This window comes from Fusarium solani, assembly GCF_023522795.1.
Source record: "Fusarium solani strain SB1 chromosome Unknown bctg00000002, whole genome shotgun sequence".
Lineage (NCBI taxonomy): Eukaryota > Fungi > Ascomycota > Sordariomycetes > Hypocreales > Nectriaceae > Fusarium > Fusarium solani.
This window is the reverse complement of record NW_027072155.1, coordinates 872,310-892,819: the sequence shown is the minus strand read 5'-3', so window position 1 is coordinate 892,819 and position 20,510 is coordinate 872,310. Positions and strand designations below refer to the sequence as shown.

Genomic DNA, 20,510 nt, shown 5'->3' with positions numbered 1-20,510 from the left:
GAGGCGCGCCAATGTCAACAAAAGTGCTTTTCACGAGCAGAATATTTTGGTTAAGCGTAGTGAAAATATGTCATCAGCTGAAGATGGGTGCGGGGAAAGGTGGCATATTTATAGACTAGCTGAAGAATAAAAGCCAATGGATGTGTAAAGTTACTTTTGTACAACAATGACAGCATGCTGGTCTCAAGCCATGTACCACCAAGCATCAGGTTGATAGGCACACGTGGAACCTCACACAAGCTGTTCAGCCCCTTGAACGCACCAATGCCACGAGCTGAGATTTTGCTTATCTGCCGAGATCAGCTACGGAATCGGAATCACCTTACCCACGAAAGCTTATTCCGATCATAGATTAACATGGCACTAGACTGAATCTCGTGTATTCATCCTATGGCACGTGGTGAGCGGCAACGATAGCTACAGTGATAGGTGCATTACCCGATAGACTGGCCGTCGGGTCCGGGACAAGCCAGGGTCGCAAAGCTTATTTTGAGACTAAAATGACTAAGCCGACCTTATCTTTGATAGTGATTGGAGCTGGGTCATCGGAATGAGATAAGGCACGTTGATTCCAAGATCTGCAACTCTGGCAAATTGTGGGGTAAATAGGTGACACGACAGATAAGTGAGGGGGAGATTCAATATAAAAACAGTAAATGCAGCCGACAATTGCTCAACATACGATCAAAACCACGATTCCTAATTGTTCAAAAACATCTCCACAATGTCATCCCCTATCAAAGTAGCCGCTATCCAGGCCGAGCCATGCTGGAACGACTTGAAAGGCAGTGTTGCCAAAACGACACGGCTGATACAAGAGGCTGCGAGTAATGGTGCCAAGGTCGTTGGCTTTCCTGAGATTTTCATCCCAGGATACCCATGGTGAGTTGGTATGCCAGACTTGGCCTAACTTTAGCTAATTAACATATGCCTAGGACAATTTGGGCCAACTCGCCTGTTAGCAATGCTGGCTTCATGAACGAGTATTTCCATAACTCCCTTGAGAAGGAGTCTGAAGAAATGGAAGAGATCAAAACCGCCGTTCGTGAAGCCGGCGTCTTTGTTGTGCTGGGCTATAGTGAACGATATAAGGGATCCCTCTACATTTCTCAGGTAAGCCAAACAATCCGAGTATGATGCTGCGAGTCGAGACACTAACTTTACTTCAGTCCTTCATTGATGAGACCGGTACTATCGTTGGCCATCGGCGGAAAATCAAGCCAACTCACGTGGAGAGAGCATACTGGGGCGACGGTCAAGCAGAGTCCATCAAAGCTGTCGTGCCTTCGTCCTTTGGTAACATTGGCGGTTTGAACTGTTGGGAGCACACTCAACCTCTACTACGCTACTACCAGTACTCTCAAAACCTAGATATCCAGGTGTCTAGTTGGCCTCTATGCTGGGATCCTCTGGAGGGTCAACCGTGGCCGTATCACCTGACTCCTCCGGCCTGCAACAGGTTTTCCCAGGTGATGGCGATGGAAGGAGCTTGCTTCGTCTTGGTTTGCTCTCAGGTCCTAACGGAAGCTGGCAAAGCTAGCACAAGGCTGGAAAACTTCGACTATGCTCGATGCCCCGGTGGTGGTTTTAGCATGATCTACGGGCCCGATGGTTCTGAGCTGTGCAAGCCTCTGCAGCCTGGAGAAGAGGGTATCCTGTACGCCGATGTTGACCTCAAGATGCGAGCCATGATGCAGCAGAATCTCGACTTGGTGGGGCATTACTCGCGGCCGGACTTGTTGAGCCTTCGGGTGCAGACTGAGGCTGCCGTTCCGGTTGAGCTCAAAGAGTGATACAGTGAGTGTTGCCAGTTTTAGTTGCGGGATGAACAGAACTATTTAATACATGATTTCGAGATCTGCTGATATCAGGAGCTCAACAAGATTACCTAGAAGAATGCAGGGCTCTCATAGTTCCAAAGCATCTCGCTCAAGCCGGTGAACCCGTTCGTCGTCATCTGTATTCGCAGCTATGCCGATCTGCTATATGTATTACGCCATAGAAGATATCATTTATGATTCAACTGAACTCAATGATACTACATCCGTCAGACTCATGATTAGATTTTCTATACCATTTCTAGCCTATTTCACGATTCCGGCATCTTCTCCTTCCATAACTTCATTTGACTTCCGAACCTCCCTGTCTCCTCAATGCTCGATGTCTCATCTTTACCCCCATCAGAAAACCTCTTGTAGTTGGCCTGTGGTTCTGTCGACTCCTGAATTGCCGAGTACTCGGGGATACTCTCTGTGTCTCTTTCAACACTGTTGTTATTTTTAAGAAGCTTCGGAAACACGCTGGGTTGGGCCCTCGCGTGGTCCTCCTCGGATATGTTAGGCTCTTCCGCAATCGACAATGGTAATGGATTAAGAGAAGTCCTGGGAGATGGTTGGGAAGTATTTCGAACTGCTCCGCTAGGCTGCCCACGTAGGCCGTGAGGTTTGTAAGGCCGTGAGATATGCTTGGGCTCTTTATGGCATGGTGTATCATCATGAATATCGGTAACATCGTCACAAGGACGCCTTTCATCGAATGAATCCGAGTAGTCACCGATTTTGGATGGCTTTCTCCTCGGATCTGGGTAGTATTGGCCCCACTGCCTGTCGTAGGGAGCTGTGTGCATTGGACCATCCCAGTTTGGTACCCTCAGACGATCCATGACGGCGTCAGCTACACGATGTATGAGAGTCTCAAATTTTCGTTGCTCTTCATCCTGATAGTCGCCATTGGTTCCTCTTCCGTAGTGCCTCCTTGAGTCGTATTGTCGTGGTCGATAACCTGGCACTGAATCATGGTCACCATAATCGTCGTACCCGGAATGGCTGGTCAAGTCGTCGTTCTCTTCTTCGCTCTCATAGGCATTTCTTGGCGCATCAGGGACATGGGGAAGATCACCTGTCCAGTCCCCTGGGCCGATGCCATGAAACGAACTGTTGGGTGATCGTGAAGAGGAAGTATCCGGCACTGACACGCACTCCACTTGGTGACGAGGCGATCGTGACATTGAACTTGACATGGACCTCGACCTTGACCTCAACTTTGACCTTGATCCTCGTCCACGGAGTGAAATATGATCGTAATTTTGTTCTGGTTCAGATAAGACAAGGCTTTGTCTCAAACGAGATGCGATGGAGGTTTTCATCTCGGCCAGCAGCAACTCCCGGTCAGGCTTCGTTGTCAGAGTAGCAGCCGGCTCCTTTTTCATCTCGGTATCCCCAAGGAGCTTTTCTTGGGAAAGAGTCACAGCATCGTCAAGTCTGTCCAGAACACACTCCAAAGCTTCCCTCCTCAACTCTTCCAACTGCTTCCTTTGCGTTTCTTCTCGGACGGTTTGGGCCAGGTGTTCGGCTTCCAACTTGATCTTTACCTCACTTTCAATCTCAATCCTTTGTTTGGCCAACTGCATTTGCTTCTCCAATTCTGCGTGGCGTTCTTCTTCGATCTGTTGTCGGGCATCTCGCTCACCTTGCAGCCTCGCCCGCTCCGCTTCTCTTGATGATTCCTGCCTGGCCTCCTCCAGTTGTTTTTTCAATTGCCGAACCGTTCCTTCCAATTCTTGTCGAACTGTGTTTTCCCTTTCATCTCTCTCCAGCTGAGCTGTTAAGACGGCAAGCCGCGCCTCTAGTCGAGCTTTGCTGCGGTCTGCTTCCGGGGCTACAGATGGGACTTCTTGAGGGGGTGGTGGCGGCGGGGTGAGGTGCATTGGGAGCATTACCGGGGGATAATCCTGTGGACGTGTTGGATAACCTGTTGAATAGCCTGCTGGATATCCACCATAGGAGTGAGATGGTAGACCCCGGGAGCCGGGCATGGACAGTCGAGGGTCTACAGGGTTCAAGTTGGTGGGTCGAGCGGGAATATTTCCCTGCCTGCTGCGACCGAAGGCGTAGTTCAAATTCTCATCGGGATAGTGGTTGGTAGAAAACTCTGGAATTGGACCTTGGTTGGGTCCATGTTGACGTGCCGGGGGAACTTGAGCCCACGAGACATGCGGCTGAGTATATCCGTTATATGGGCCCAGGGGTTGACCAGCCTGACGGCCAGTCCCCACGGAATGATGCCGGGTAGGCTTGGGCTGGGCGTTTCTTACGGTGCCGTCGGAGTCAGACTCCTCGGCTTCCATCTCAATGCCGCTGTAGTAATCGTTACTTGCGTTGCTGTCCGTCATATAACTGCTGTCCGTATTTCCCTCTGCATCGTTAGTTCCAGAGTTTCTAGAACCCCTCTTTTGTAAAGGCATGTTTGTTTGTTGTGGTAAGGCGCAATGCTGATTTGAAGAGGGGCAACAAGAGTGACAACAGCAGTGAAGAAACCTGTTGCAGTGATTCGTTTGTGTGTTGCAGGATTGAGGCGAGGGGGGATGAAATATGAGTCGCGAGGTAAAAGGACAGATTAAGCCAGATTAAGCCACAAATTCCAGTAGAACGCCTTTCAAAGTCATCCAAAGGTCTCTCTTTGGCAACACCCTCTTACTCTCAAGACTTCGCGACTCGGGTTGCCCTTGCGGTCTCGACTATTGGCTGAAATCAACCAACAATGTGTCGGGCCTCCCCACGCTTGATGGTCGGGTGACAGGTTGCCTTGCACTTTGCTGCAAGTAAGCAAAAGCTGAAATGCGGCCATATTGGCGACTTACCAGGGTTCCGACAGCCTGATTTTAAAATGGAAGTAGTGGTGGCTCGGGCGACGCTTCCCTCTTCTCTCATCCTGGCGAAGAAGACAGACTTTAAGCGGTCATCAGCAATATCGTTCCAGCGGTCAAGAAGCGGCATCTGCGAGTCCTTAATATACCTACTGCTGTGGATAAGGCAAAGTTTCCTGCTTTCGCTTTGTGAGAGAGCCTTGTCGGCCATGTCCTCGTTTAACACATATGCCCATAACAGCTCGAATGGCAGGCAAAATGTGGCATCCGACAATCGCGATATGAACTCGGTCAGCGACCATGGCGTTCAGTTTAATTACCACAACAGCCATACTATCGGCAAGTTCACTGTACTGACTTGAATCCAAACACTCGCTGACTATTGTGGTAGTCAACATGCCAGATTTGCGGCTTTTGTTTCCAGAACTGAGCGACTTTGGAGCAAACAAAGGGAAGGAGCCACATCGTACGCCAGCAAGACCGGAAGACTTCAAACATTCAAGTTAACTTCTGATATAGACGTGATTTTGGCGTGGCTCATGCAGCAGTCAGGGCAGCCTTCTGCAATCTCGCGCTGCCATCACCTAAACATCTTGGACAAGCCAACGCCAGGGACCGGGACATGGATCTTGTCCACAGAACAGTTCCAAAGGTGGAATGATGTCTCAAGCTCCAACCGATTTCTATTCATGCTTGGAACCCGTAAGAATCGGGAGCTCTTTTTCTGATGTCATCCGCTGATCATAACTGTTCTAGTCGGATCTGGAAAGAGCACGCTGATGTGAGGCCTAGTGGATGGTAGATGTGAATTGCTTCTGCTAACGCATCTCTTCTTTCTAGCTATGTGATCATCGACGCCCTTGAGAAGGAATACCGCGATAGCAACGATGTGATCTGCATCTACCTGCTGTTCCACAAGGCAGATGCCAAAGTTTCTTCGGCAGCAAGCATCTGGGAAGGCCTCCTCCTGCAGCTGTTGCAGAACCTAGGATCTAGAGACATTGCCGACGAGTTGAAATTCGAGTTCAATAAGTACTTAGGGGGGTCATATAGCCGCGATCCTCCCAGATACCTTGAACTTTTCAAGAAACAGGCAAAAACCTTTACCGCAGTCTACTTGGTCATTGATGGGCTCGATAGCTGTCCCAACTCGCCAGACGAAACAACGCAGCAAGAGGTGCTGAATGCTATCAAGGACCTGCCCGGGAACGTCAGGACGTTGGTTTCTTCGAGAACAGAACTTGGGGTTCATGGTTTGAAAACCAGGCAAACATTGGTCATCACACCGCGAGAGGATGACATATCCGCCTACGTCAAGGCTCGAATCGAAAGCGACGAAAACCTACTCCACGTCCTAAAAGAGGACCATGAGATTGACTTGGTGACGAGATCAGTCACCAGTTTCACGTTGAAAAGTGGAATGTCAGTACTACCTTGAGGGTCTATCCAACCAGCACTGACAGTATCCAGGTTCCTTCTTGCCAGGTTACACTTGGACACTCTGAGCAAGTGTGGCACTCTGAAGAGCGTCAAAGATGCTCTCGATCAACTTCCAGAAGACCTCGACGAGGCGTTTGAAGGAGCAATCAACCAGATCAAGAAGAGACGCGGCTTTAAGAGAGACCTAGCCAATCACGCTCTTACCTGGATTGTTCATGCCAAGGACGACTTGACCATCAAGCAAATCGAGGACAGCTTTGCTTTCCACGAAAGTAAAGGGGACTCCTGGCAGAACAGTCAACCACGAAAACACTCCCCGGTGTCCGTTTGTGCCGGCTTGGTGGTCGAGGACCGTGACAAAGGTACCCTCCGGCTTGTCCATGAGTCGGTGAAGCGTCGCCTTGAAGGTGGCAACATCATCTACGAGAATTAATAATATATTATAATTAATAAGTAATTAATTACTTATTTCTTTTATATTATATAGCTAAGGAAGAAATCCTCGCGAATCTAGGTTAAGAATAAAATAAATTAGGATCTCTTTTTCTAGGTTAAATAACTTATATAATTTAGGGATAATATAAAGTTAAGATTAAATACTATTTTATCGCTAATATAATTATCGCTTATTAACTATATAGGTATTTATAGCATATTAAATACTTAGTTTTAGGTTATTTTAAAGGGCCTAAAGGGCCTAAAGGGTAAAAAAGGTTTTAGCCTTAATATTTAAGTCTAATATATTTATTAATTAGGAATGAATTAATTAAATTAAAAGTTAGATATAAAAGGGAAAGGTGCGGCGCTTATTTATTTATAATACTTACTTATTATATATATTAAAACTAATTATATATAATAATTAGATTTTTATATTTTATTTTTTAATAATTATATTTCTAAAAGAAATATATCTTAAGGTCTAAGTATTATTTAATAAAATTTAAAGCCTAATATTATAACTATAATATATGCTAGGCAGGGAAGCCTAGTAGAATTACTTAACTAAGCAAGGGATTAAAGTATAATAATTACATAAGTCCTAAAGGAATAAACTAGTTATATTAGTTTATATTGGCAAAGGGAATACTAATATTATCTTAAATAAGATATAAGTTATATCTAGTAATATACTTAAAGGTATTAAGTATAACTAAGTTATATTAATAACTAAGGTAATTAATATATAAGAAAGTATAATAAGTATATTTTATATATATAAGGCCCCCTTTAGGATTAAATATTTAAATAATTAATCTAAGATAAGACTATAAGAATTATACTTTAGTCTTATTAGTCCTAAGGTATAAGACTAAATATTTTTTCTTTTAGTCTTATTTTTAATAATTATTTTACTAGGCTTCCCTACTTATATCTTATTATAGCTATAATATAAAAGGACTAAACTTTATTCCTATTTATTAATAGATTAATAATAAGAAATATTAGTCCTACCCTAGACTAAATTCCTTAAATATTAATCCTAAGATTAACCCTAAGTATATAAATATACTTATTAATACTTTCTTATATATTAATTACCTTAATTATTAATATAACTTAGTTATCCTTAATACCTTTAAGTATATTACTAGATATAACTTATACTTTATTTAAGATAATATTAATATCCCCTTTATAAATATAAATTAATATAATTAATTTATCTCTCTTAAGACCTATATAATTATTATATATTAATAGCTCTTATTTAAAGGATTATTAATATTACCTTAAGTAATATTATATTACTATTAATATATTAAATAATACTTCTATTACTTAACCTCTAGCTTATAATATATTACTAAGTACCGCTAAAATAACTACTAAGGTTTAATAGCTATAACCTCTTATAAATTAATTCTAAGCTTAAATTAATTAATAATTATTATTATAAATAATACCCTTATTAATTATATCTATAAGGGATATTAGTAAAGCTATTAAACCCCTTAAATTAATACTTTTTAATAGAGATATTAAGGATATTATTTTATTCTTTACTTATTATAAAGAATACTTTATATATTTTTTAAATAAGTTATTTAATAATAAGGCATAGGCCTTATTTATAAGATAACTCTTAAAAGGTATTACTATAATATAAATAAAACCTATTTTAAGAGATTTCTTATTAAATAAAAAAAATAATTAAGACTAAGATATTTTTAATATTTTCTTAGATTAAGAAAACTTTAAAATAGTAATTAAAGATATATTTAAACTTATTAATAAGGAATATTAGGCTATTATATAGCTATTTATACTTATATAAAATAAGTTATATATTACCTATATAGCTTATTTTAAATAATTTACCTTAAAAATAAAGTTTAAAGATAAATCCCTTATAGAAATTTTTTATTAAGGACTAAAGTTTAAAATAAGCTCTATAAGACTAATAGACTTAATAACCTTAATAATTATATTACTATAGCTATTAAGATTAATAAATAGTAATATAAAAGATATATATAAAAAATATTACAAAGGAATAAGCTAAGGGGAGTAAACTTTAATTTATATTTCTTAAACTAATATTAATAGCAAAGGGATAACTATAGGAAATAATAGCTATCCCAAGGAGGGACTTCTTCTAAGATATATATAGGCTCTATAGAGCTAAGAGCCACTTAGTAAGACTCTCGTAGTATTAAGTATTATAATTATTATAAGAAAGGGCATAAAGTAAATAAATACTATAAGAAGATAAGAGATATCTAAGAAAAATATTATAAGCTAAAAAACCCTTAGTGACTTTCTAAATATAAGAAATACCTAAATATAATTAACTAAGATAATAACCCCTAGATAGCTATTTATATTACTAAGATACTTAAGATAGCGCAAACTAAATATAATAGGACTAATACCTAACTAAGAGAAATTCTTATATTATATTAAGATACCTACTTAATAGAAAAATAAGCTAATAGGAATTATATAATTACTAATATTATAAAGGAATAACTTTATAAACTTATTAAACCTTAAAAGGCTTATTAATTATATCTTATTAACTTATATAAATAAAAACCTCTATTAAAGTAAAACTAAGTAAAAAGGGCTATAGTTACTTTACTATAATATATAATTACTATACTTAGATATATTAATTAATAACCTATAGAGCTAATAGTAATAACCCTAATATTATTATAATAAAAAGAATTATAAAGAGAATATTAAGAAGTTATAATAAAAAGATTTAATTATAAATATTAAATTATAAAATATAATAATATATAACCTTTATTTTTAATTAAGGTCTAAAAAAAGAATTATTAATAAGATAACCCCCTTAGATATATTTATTAGGTTTACTTAATATACTTAATAAGTGAGATAATTAGATAAGTAAGATAATTAAAAATCCCTTAACCTATATTATTACTATTTAATTAATTAATTCTTAACCACCTAATATATTAGAAGGAAATAAAAAGGCTAGAATTCTTCTTACCCTTTAGGCCTATTAAAATACCCTAAACTTAAGTCTCTAGCGAGCCATAAGAATCTATAAAGTTAACTATAGTACTCTCTTTAACCGCAATTAAGGCATTTAAGCCCGAGCTAATACTATCCCTAAATCACATAAGCTATCTAATCTAAAGGAAGAGATCCTTCTTTACTTTATTCTTAACTTAAATTTATAAGGATTTCCCCCTAGCTTTATAATATAAAAGAAATAGCTAATTAATTACTTACTAACCATAGTATATTATTAGTCGGTATATACTAAGCCTTAAACTTTATTAAGTAATATCTAGACCTTAAGATACCTTTTTTTTAAAAATATAATTACTAGAGAGCTAAGTATAAAGATCTAATTATTATTTATAATTAGTTTTAGCTTATAATAAATATAATTATAAAGTATAATATTTAATTAAATAATATTTATAACTTTAATAAGACTAGCTTTCTTATAGGTATAATTATAAATAAAATAATTATTATAAGCTTAGAAAGGTATTTAAAGCTAAAATTAATATAGCCTAGAAACTAAGAAATAAATTATAATTATTTAGGTAATTAATATAAAAGGCTAAGTAATTTAGCTATTTATTATTAATATAAGCTAATATTACCTTACTAATTAATACTAAGAAAATAACCTCTTAAGTAATTAAGCTATTATAATAACTTAAAATAGCTAGATTAATAATAAGACTAATATTAAGTAACTTAAGTATTTTAATTAATATATAACTAATTAATTAATTAATTCTTATTATCTCTTAATCCTTAATAGCTATAAAAATTACTAATTAATTAACTTTAAGAGATATTATAAGAAAAATAAGATTATTTAGCTTTATATATTACCTTATTCCTTTTATTTATTTTAGCCTCTTAATATTAGGCGCTTTATACTTTTAAAAAAGGCCTATAATTAAGAAATAAAATATCTAATTAAATACTTTATAACCTATATTTTAAAGACTAAGTTCTTTTTAGCCTTTTATATAATATATAAGGCTATTATAATAAAAAGAAATATTAAGAGGGCTTTTAAAAGAGCTAGCCTTATTCCCCTTAACCTAGAAGCTATAGTCTCAAAGCTTAATATATAGCTATAGACTTTAATACCTACCGAGAAGGGGATTAAATTATTTACCCCTTAGGTCTTAAGGACCCTAAAGACTATACTTAAGGCTAGATCTTAGTCTAAATACCTCGAAAGATAAATTAGAAGGTATTATAATAGCTCCCTAGAGTTAATTATAGAGGCTATAAAATCTCTTATAAAGGCAATAAAGGGAAATATATATAAGATTATATTATTAAGGGCTAAAGTTAAAGACCTTTAAGAGATAAATAAAATACTAAGCTAGTGCTAGAAGGCAAAAAAGATAAGATTATAAAAAAGGGGAGTAATAATAATAAAGGAAGGAAGATAAGTAATTAATTAAATAGATATAAATATATAGGTAATAGCGGAATTATTAAGGAGTAGTAGTTAAGGAAGGTTAGCGCAACTAGGCGTTTAGCGCTATAATATTTATAATAAGCCTAGGTATAATATAAGGACTTATTAGGTAATAATTAAGATATCTAGAGAAAAGTATAATAAGTAATTTTAATTAATTAAATAATTAATAGTATTTTTATTATAATTTTTATCTTAAGGGCTAGGATTTTTAATTATCTTACTTATTTAATTATCTTACTTATTAAGTATATTATAGTATTATTTAAAATAATTATAAAAATAAAATAATAAATATAAAAAATAAATATTAAGTTATTATAATAAAATATAATAAATAAATTAAATCGCTAAGATAAATAATAATAATATTAGCTAAGTTAATTATAAATATAAAGAAAAAAAGCTATAAAGAGAATTATATAAAATATAAGATTAATAAAAAAAGATATAAAAAAATAATAAAGAATTATAAAAAGAAAGCTATCTTTAATTTTATAATAAAAATAATAAGTAATATTAAAATAGCTTATAAGAATAATATATTTAAATAATAAAAAAATATATAAGAATAATAAATAAATAAAAAATCTATATTAAAATATATTATAAAAAATTAATTAAAAACCCTAAGTACCTTAAAATATTATTTTACCTATAAGAAAATTTATTATTCTTAGACTTTGTTTTACTTAAAATAGGGATTAAAGTATCTTAGTTAATATCTTAATAATTTTAATAATAAAGGCTCTATGCCTAAAGCCTAAGGTCTTAATAGGCTTAAATTAATAAGGTTTATCTATATAATTATTAATAGCTTTAATAACACGCTAAAACCAGCTCTGTTTATAATAAATAGGTTGCATATAGGAAAATATATAAATATACCTAATATATAAAAAATATATTAATATCTTATAAATATTAATATACTTAATAAGCGAGTATTATAAATAAGTAAATATTATACTTTTTACTACTTTAAAGAATAAAACTATTATAAAAATACTATAAATTATTTAATTAATTAAAACTACTTATTATAACGTATATAATAAGCAAGTGGGACACTTAAGCAAGTGGGACAGAGGTATTTTTACCTTAAAAGAGAAAATTAAAAAAACCTTTAAAATTTAAAATATAGCTTAAAATAGGCATAAACTTAATATTATACTTATTACATAGTATATTATCTAATATTAATCTTTAAAAAAATCTAATTAAATTCCTTATAAGGTAGTATAGAAAGAATTATATTCGCACTGTATACTTAGCTATTTCTCTATAAAGGGAATTTTTTAAAAATATTTAAAAATCCTTTTTAAATTATTTATTAATGTAGTATTATAAAAATATTTTTTATAAGTTTTTCGCTATTTTATATAAAAAGTTAGGTTCTCTAGGGTAGGTTAATTCTTAGTGCACAGTATGCTGTCCCGCTTGCTTGTCTGTCCCACTTGCTTATTAAGTATGATATATTAAATAATAATTAAGATATTTAAAAAAAAATATAATAAATAATTTTAATTAATTAAATAATATATAATATTTTTATTATAATATCTTATAAACAGGTAAAAAAACATATAGCACTTACTTATTTATAGCGCTTACTTATTATATATATTATATATTTTATAATTTATTTTTTTAAAATTAAATTCTTTTTAGTTTTTTATATTATATATTAAGTTATTACAGTTCAAAGAAATATTAAATTAGCCTTTAAAGAAACTTAGTTTATTTTTCTTAACTTAAAAAATATAATCTTAAAGCTTTATATATAATTATAGACTTTAATACCTATTAAGGTAGTTATTAGCCTTATAATTACTTAGGTCTTAAAGACCTTAAAGATTATACTTAATACCTAATTTTAATTTAAATATTATAATAAATAAATTAAAAAGTATTAAAATTACTTCTTAGAGTTAATTTTAAAAGCTCTTAAGTCTCTTATTAAAAGAATTAAAATAATAATATATAAAAATACTTTATTAAAAGCTAAGAACTAAGATTTTTAATAAATAAATAATATTAAGCTAATATTAAAGTATAAAAAAGATTAAATTATAAAAAAGAGAGGTAATAATAATAAAGCAAGGTAAATAATTAATTAAATAGATATTAATATATAAATAATTATTAAATTATTAAGAAATAATAGTTAAGGAAGGTTAATTAGGCTAAGTATTTAGTAATATATTATATAATATACTTAATAAGTAAGTGTCTTAAATAAGTAAATATCTTAGTTATATTATATAGTTAAAAACTATAAACCTTAAATCTTTAAAAACTATTATAAAATAGTTAAAAACTTAAAATAAGTATTTTTATATATCTAACTCTTTACTTAATTTAAAAGTAATTTTTTTAAATTTTTAAAAACTCCCCTTTATAAAGAAATAGTAATATATATAATATAAATATATATTTTTTTAAACTACCCTATAAGGGATTTTTAAATTATCTTTAAAGAATACTTTTATATATCTTAGCTTAAATAAAAATAAGATATTATATTCTAGCTTAATAAGATTTAATTTAAATATTTTAAAATATTTTAAAGAAGATTTTAATTAAATAAAAATCTTATTATAATATATTTTAAGATACTTACTTATCTAAGATACTTGCTTATTAAGTAGGTTATAATAAGCCCGGCTATAATATAAGAATATATAAAATAGTAATTAAGATATCTAAGAAAAAGTATAATAAGTAGTTTTAATTAATTAATTAATTTATTATATTTTTATTATAATTTTATTCGTTAAGGGTAATAAAAATATAATAGTGCACCTTAGCCGTTATGCTATAGGGCAAAAGATTAGACTATAATCGCTATTATAGCTATTAATAAGTCAGGCTTATCCTTAAACCTATATATATTACTTATATTATTATTCTTAAGGGAATTCCTTTTTTCCCTTTTAGGCTATAATATGGCCTTCTTAATTAAGCCTAATATATTAATAATCTAGAGATTACTTAGCCTAATATTAAAGGTATATAACTACCCTCTAAGCTATTATATAGGGTTTAATCTAATATGCCTCTTTAGCGTAAAGGTATTACCTTAATACTACTAAGGTTATCTTAAAATAACTTCTTTTATTAAGATAGTCTTTAATTAAAGCTTAGATATCTCTATATATTCTCTTAGGTTTTTATATTATTTAAGTATAAATAGAATTACTTTTATTTCTTTTATACTTATAATAACTTATTTATTTTAATTCTTACTAAGAGCTTAAAATACTTAAGCCTAGGTAGCTTTAATATTATAAGGGTTAATTTCTAATTAGATATAACCTCTTTTTATTTTTTTTTTATTTAAATACTAATATTATTTTTTATTATATCTCTTCTTATAATATATATTATTAAATTAGCTTACTTCTCTTATAACTTTAATTATACTTTTATTAGTTATATAGCTAATAAGGTATTATATTTTTATTATATTACTTAGGCTTATTAAGATCTTATCTTATTATATATAATTAATAATAAGCTAAAGACTTATACTTTTTATAATTATAACTATAAGGGGTATAATATAATAAATAACTAAGATCCTTATTTCTTTTTATTTTTATTAATTCCTTATAAATACCTTTAGAACTTCTAGGCATAGCTTAGGCTTATTAAATAGCTATAAAGGACCTTTAATAGCAATATAATAACTTAGATAGTAATTAGTCTCGCTATTAAATTAAGTAAATAGCTATTATCTTAGTTAACTATAATTCTACTTAGAATTTAATCCTTAAGTGCCTAACTAAGCTAGCTCTAAGTGCCCTTATTAGAGCTACCTTAAAAGATAAGATAATACTCTAAGAGCTTATTTTTTCTTAGTAATAATTAACTCTCTTTTTTTTATAGTTAATATATATCTTTTTTTTTTCCCTTAAGTTTTTATAACTAATTTATATATCTTATAAGTAAGCGCTAAGGTCTTTCTCTCTAAGATTTAATCTTATATAATAATTATTATACCTTTATATACTTCTAATAGTTTCTTTACTTATATTCTTAAGGAGGCTATCTTATAGCTTAATAATTATAAAAATACCTTTTATCCTAGGGAGATTAGTACTAATAAGTTAGCTCTAAGTATTAATATTAACTTTTTATAGCTTTTATCTTTTTATTATAATAACTTAGCCCTTAATTATATTATTTTATATATTAAGAAACCTCTAGTTTATAATACCTATAAATAAATTACCCTAGGGCTAGCTCTTAAAGGCTATTCTTCTTAGCGACGGTATATTATTAATAATAATAATAATTCCTTAAGTAATAGTTTATTTAATAATAATTAGGCCGCTTATACTTATTTTCTTAATTTCTTTTTTATATTTATTATTTTCTTTCTTTAGGCCTAGGGTCTTTTAATATTATAGGCCTTTAGCTTTATTAAGAGAAGTTTATTTTATTAATAGCTTTAGTTATTATTAATATAAATAAGTCTTATATTCTTTTTATAATAAACTTATAGTATATCTTATATCTTTTATTTATTTACTTAATATTTTCTTCCTTAATGACTTAGTTTTAATAGCCCTTTTTAAGCTCTAATTTACTTACTCTTACTAAAGGTATATAATTATATAATTTCTCTTATTAGGGCCTTTAGGGCTAATAATCTAATAGTCTAGCTTCTTATTTCTTTACTTAGGCTTTAATTTAAGGGCTTTAATAGAGGTATTATATAATTATATATCTTTTTCCTTTTATTAATTAAATAACTCTTAGTTTTCTTTTTATTATAGCCTCGCTAAGATATCTTCTAGGCTAAGTTAAATATAAGATTATTTAAACTTATTTAATAAGAGAACCTTTATTAAGCTATTAATAATAAGCTTATTTAAGGGAATATATTTTATTTTAATCTTTTTTTTTTTAATTTCTTACCTTAGCTAGTAGTTATATATATCTATATAATAAAGCTTTATATATAATTAAATAAGCTTTACCTTAATAAAGTAAATTATTTATTAGTTATTATATTAAATTATAACTTTAATTAATATTATTAAACCTCGCTAGGTTATTAGCCCTATAAAGTTAATTCTTAGGGTAAATAATAATTAGCTTATAAAAATACTTTTCTTAATAGCTTATAAGAAAGCTAAGAGCTTTACCTTTATAGTAAATAAAATAATTATATTTTACTTATTTACTCTCTAAGTAATTATTTCTCTAAATAGCCTTATACTAAATACTTAAGAGCTCTTTTAATTCTCTATATTATTAATAAAGCTTATTTTAATAGCTATAAGGAATATATCTTCTTTAGATCTTTAATTTACTTTAAAGCTAAAGATATAATCCTTAGTTTAAAATAAATATTATAAGACCTAATTAATAGCCTAATAATATTAAGGGCCTAGGTTTTAATTAAATCTTATAAGCTTATTTATAATAAAAGTAATATTTAGCTAAGTTATTACTATAATATATATAATTATACTTATTTTTCTTAGGTATAAATTAATACTTCTTAGGGATATTAATTTATTATAAGAGAGGAGTTTTTCTTATATTATTAAGATAATTATTTTAAACTAAGGTAAGATATTAAAGAGAAAGTAATATATCTTATTAATATAAATAACTTAAGAGAGCTATAACTAATAGCTCTCTTAGTCTTATATAACTTTTATCTCTAAGAATTAATAAAGGGGTTTTTCCCTCTTAAGGTAATATAATTCTTATAGATTTTTTATTAATATTATTATTTTTTCTTACTTATACTTTAAAAAATAAAAGATATAATTATTTATATAAAAAAATAAAATAATATTATTAATTATTTAATTATAATTCTTACTTAGTATTTTTTTTATATTATTACTTAAGAGACCTCTCTTAAAGTAATATTACTATAATAAAGAAGATTTTCTTAGTTTATATAAGGCTTTTTAAAGCTTTAATACTTTACTTAGCTTTTAATACCCCTTAGTATCTCTATAAAGATATCTTTATTAAGTAAGGTATATATAAAGGTATTAATTATATTATATTATAATATCTTATAATTAAAGTAATTAATAATAATTATTAGGGTTTTAAATAATATACCTATAAGTATAACTATATATATATCTTAGTTATCTCTTATTTATTAATCTCTATAGACTATAAGGTATATTTTAACCTTAAGGAACTTATTATATTTATTTAATTTATAGGTATATACTTAATAATACCCTAAGACTCTATAGCCTCTTATTATTAGCCTTAGGACTTTTATCTATAAGTTTAATTACTTATAGCTTTAAAGGTATATTTCCTTAGCCTTATAGATTATATCTTAGTATAAATAACTTTGTATATTTATATATAAGCTAAGAAATTATTTTAATAGCTTCTAATATATATTAATATTAAGCTACTTTTTATTAATAAATATAAGGCTTTTTATATTACTCTTAGGGGCTTTTTATATACTTATATCTAGAAAGTAAATTATATTTCCTCTTAATAGTAATAAATTAAGGCTAGCTAGGCCTCTAAGTATTTTCTAATAAGTACTCTTATAATACTTTAAGGACTAAAGGGTCTCTAAGAAAAATATAATATTAAAGGGAAAGTTTATATATACTTCGCTAAGAATATTTTTACTCTCTTTATATATATCTTTTTTATTATGCCTTTTTATATCTAGGCTAATAGCCTAGGTATAGATAAATATTACTAGTAGGGAGTTAAGTAGCATAGAGAAGACTTTAAACTTAGTTAATATATATTCTCTTAGTTTAAGAGGTCTCTTTTTATATAATTCTTTTATTAATTCTAAAAAGAGGTCTTAAGGCGCTTTTCCCTCTTTATTATGCTTTAACTTATTAACTTTATCTAGTTTTTTATCTAGGGCTTATATAGCCTATTAACTTAATGCCTTTTACTTTATTATAAGCTCTTATATTTACCTTTAAATTACCTTAAGGTCTTCTTTAAGGAGATTATCTCTTAAAGACTTAATTTAATTATTAAAGAATTACTTCTTATTAAATATAATATCTTAGGTTATAATTATTTCCCTATAAAATAAATTTTATATATAAAATAAATTACTTAAGGTATAGCTAATAAGAAATCTTATTTATCCCTAGGGAGCTTATTTTTATAAGTAATTTTATTATAACTAAGTATTAGCTATAAGGATATATACCTTATAGCTAAATACTTATAGATATAAGAGGTCTAGTTTTAATATATTCTTAGAGTATTATTAAGAGTAAAAGATTTTATAAGATAATTTTTTTCTTTTTTAAATTAAAGGTATATAATTATATAAATATATTATTACCTTTATTATCTCTAGCTAAAAGTATTTTAAGAGCTTAGTTTTTATTTTTATTATTTTATCTTTTTAAATAATTATTACTTTAATCTTCTTAGCTTTATTATTTTATATTTAAGTATTTAATATAAAAGGCTTATAATATATCTTTCTCTCTTAGAGATAAATAATTACTTAGGGGTAGATTTCTATAATTTTATTATTATACTTAAAGACTTTTATTATTAAGGAATATTAAACCTCTAAGAGCTTTAAGAACTCTCTTATTATTAAGAAAATAATATTTATATAATAATTAATAATATAATAATCTTATAAGTAGCTTAAAGCTTTATTTATAAAGATTTAAATAAAGGTATAGCTATTATAGCCTTAAGTTATTAAGTAGAAATTTATAATAATATATTCCCTTAGTTTTATTTCTTTTATTAATTCTCTAAGGGCTTTTTAGATTATTCACTAGGCCTTAATTATATTATATATATTATAATTAATTATAATAATTCTCTCTAGGCCCTAAGGGTTATCTAGCCTTAATTTAATGCCCCTTAAGGTAATTATAAGGCATTAAAGAATATTTAGTCCTAGGTGCCCTAGGCGCTAATATTATATAAGAGAGTCTCTCTTAAGTAGTCTTTATATTATATAAGTTATATATTTATATCTTACCCTAGGAGGGAAGGTTATTGCCTTATTAATTATAAATATAGCCTAATTAGGCTAGCTTTATTAGGCTATTTCTTAGTACTCTAAGACTTATTATTTATAAATTTCTTTTATTTCTCTAAGAAGGCTATTATTTACCCTTCTTAAGTAGTTCTTACTTAGCTTTATATTTTATTAAAAGCCTTACCTTCTTAGCTTAATAAAAGAAATAAGATTTATAATAAGGTTAATATATAAGGTAATATCTTAGAGCTTTAGCCTTTTTATTAAGTTATTAGCTTCTCTTAGGGTAATAATAATATCTCTATAATTATTTATTAATATTTAGTTTATTCTTAATTAAAAGAAATCCCTTATTAGGATAACTTATAGGTTCCTAAGCCTTAAGGTATCTCTAAAGATATATAATATAGCCTTAGAGTTAAGTAATATATTATCCCTTAGAAGGTAATACCTAGCAGCTAATAAGGCTATTTCTTAATTATAAGAGCTAATAAGTTATAATTAAGCTAACCTTTTTAGCTTAATTTTTTATATTTAATTAGCTAAGTTATTAATATTAAAAAAGATCTTTTTTTTATTATCTCCTCTTAGAGTATATTTAGTTTATATTTTTTATATTACTTCTTAGGGAATATATTATAATAATTAACTAAGAGGTATAAATAATTATATACTATATATATTAGCTATATACCTTTATCTTTAGTCTCTTAAGCTCTTTTTTACCCTCTTAGAATTCCCTTAAGATAGCCTTTTTATTATCTAAGTTTAAGAGCCTCCTCTAAGTTATCTCTATTAATTATTATAAAGGCGCTATATATTACCTTTTTCTCTTTAGGGATTTTTTAAAGTTATTAAGGGCCTATTATATATTTATAATTATAAGGGCTATTATAAGTTTATTTTTTTTTATATTATTTCTTTTTATTATATTATAAGTAAGGATTTATAACTTAAAGAGTAATAAGTAAAATACTTTAAGAAGATCTAAGAATTATTAATTTACCTTTTTAGCTTCTTAGAAGTTTATATCTCTTATCTTATTAATTATATTATATTACCTTATAATTTATTTATTAAGAGCTTAATAAGAGGTTAAATAACTTTAATAAGACTTTATTAAGTAATTTTTATATATCTTTTAGGCCTTTTATTTCTTATTTATTATAGCTAAGAAAAATTCTTTATATAAGGATTTTACTTAATTTATAAATATATTATTAGCTAAATAATAATAATAAATAAGGGGCTTATTAATTATCTTAAGGACTTAATCTTAAACCTTTATAATTTTTTTTTAAGGTTTTTATACTTAAATAAGAGATATTTATAGAGGGTCTATAAAGAGTTATAAGTCTAGAGATTAGCTACTAAGAGATTTAAGATTTTATTAGTCTTTTAGCTATTATTTATATTAGCTTTAAAAAAGGGATTTTCTTTTTAAATAATAATATTTAAGCCTTATATTAAGGGGGTTCCCTTAGTAATTATTACCTTAATAT

At 29.1% G+C, this 20,510-nt stretch overlaps 3 protein-coding genes across 3 annotated transcripts; 2 read left to right on the top strand and 1 right to left on the bottom strand.

Moving 5' to 3' along the window:
* Positions 1-724: 724 nt before the first annotated feature.
* On the top strand, positions 725-1,793 carry MRS44_004250 (uncharacterized protein; the record flags this gene model as incomplete). Its single annotated transcript, XM_046272367.2, has 3 exons — positions 725-882; positions 936-1,113; positions 1,170-1,793. 3 exons carry the CDS (start codon positions 725-727, stop codon positions 1,791-1,793), a joined length of 960 nt encoding a protein of 319 aa, XP_046125713.2.
* Positions 1,794-2,089: 296 nt separating this feature from the next.
* On the bottom strand, positions 2,090-4,243 carry MRS44_004249 (uncharacterized protein; the record flags this gene model as incomplete). The annotated part of the gene is made up of 1 exon (XM_065622130.1): positions 2,090-4,243. The coding sequence occupies one exon, from the start codon at positions 4,241-4,243 to the stop codon at positions 2,090-2,092; it is 2,154 nt and encodes a 717-aa protein (XP_065478202.1).
* A 798-nt stretch (positions 4,244-5,041) lies between these two features.
* Positions 5,042-6,518, top strand: MRS44_004248 (uncharacterized protein; the record flags this gene model as incomplete). The annotated part of the gene is made up of 5 exons (XM_065622129.1): positions 5,042-5,111; positions 5,165-5,347; positions 5,402-5,426; positions 5,486-6,067; positions 6,116-6,518. The coding sequence occupies 5 exons, from the start codon at positions 5,042-5,044 to the stop codon at positions 6,516-6,518; spliced, it is 1,263 nt and encodes a 420-aa protein (XP_065478201.1).
* Between the last annotated feature and the right edge of the window lie 13,992 nt (positions 6,519-20,510).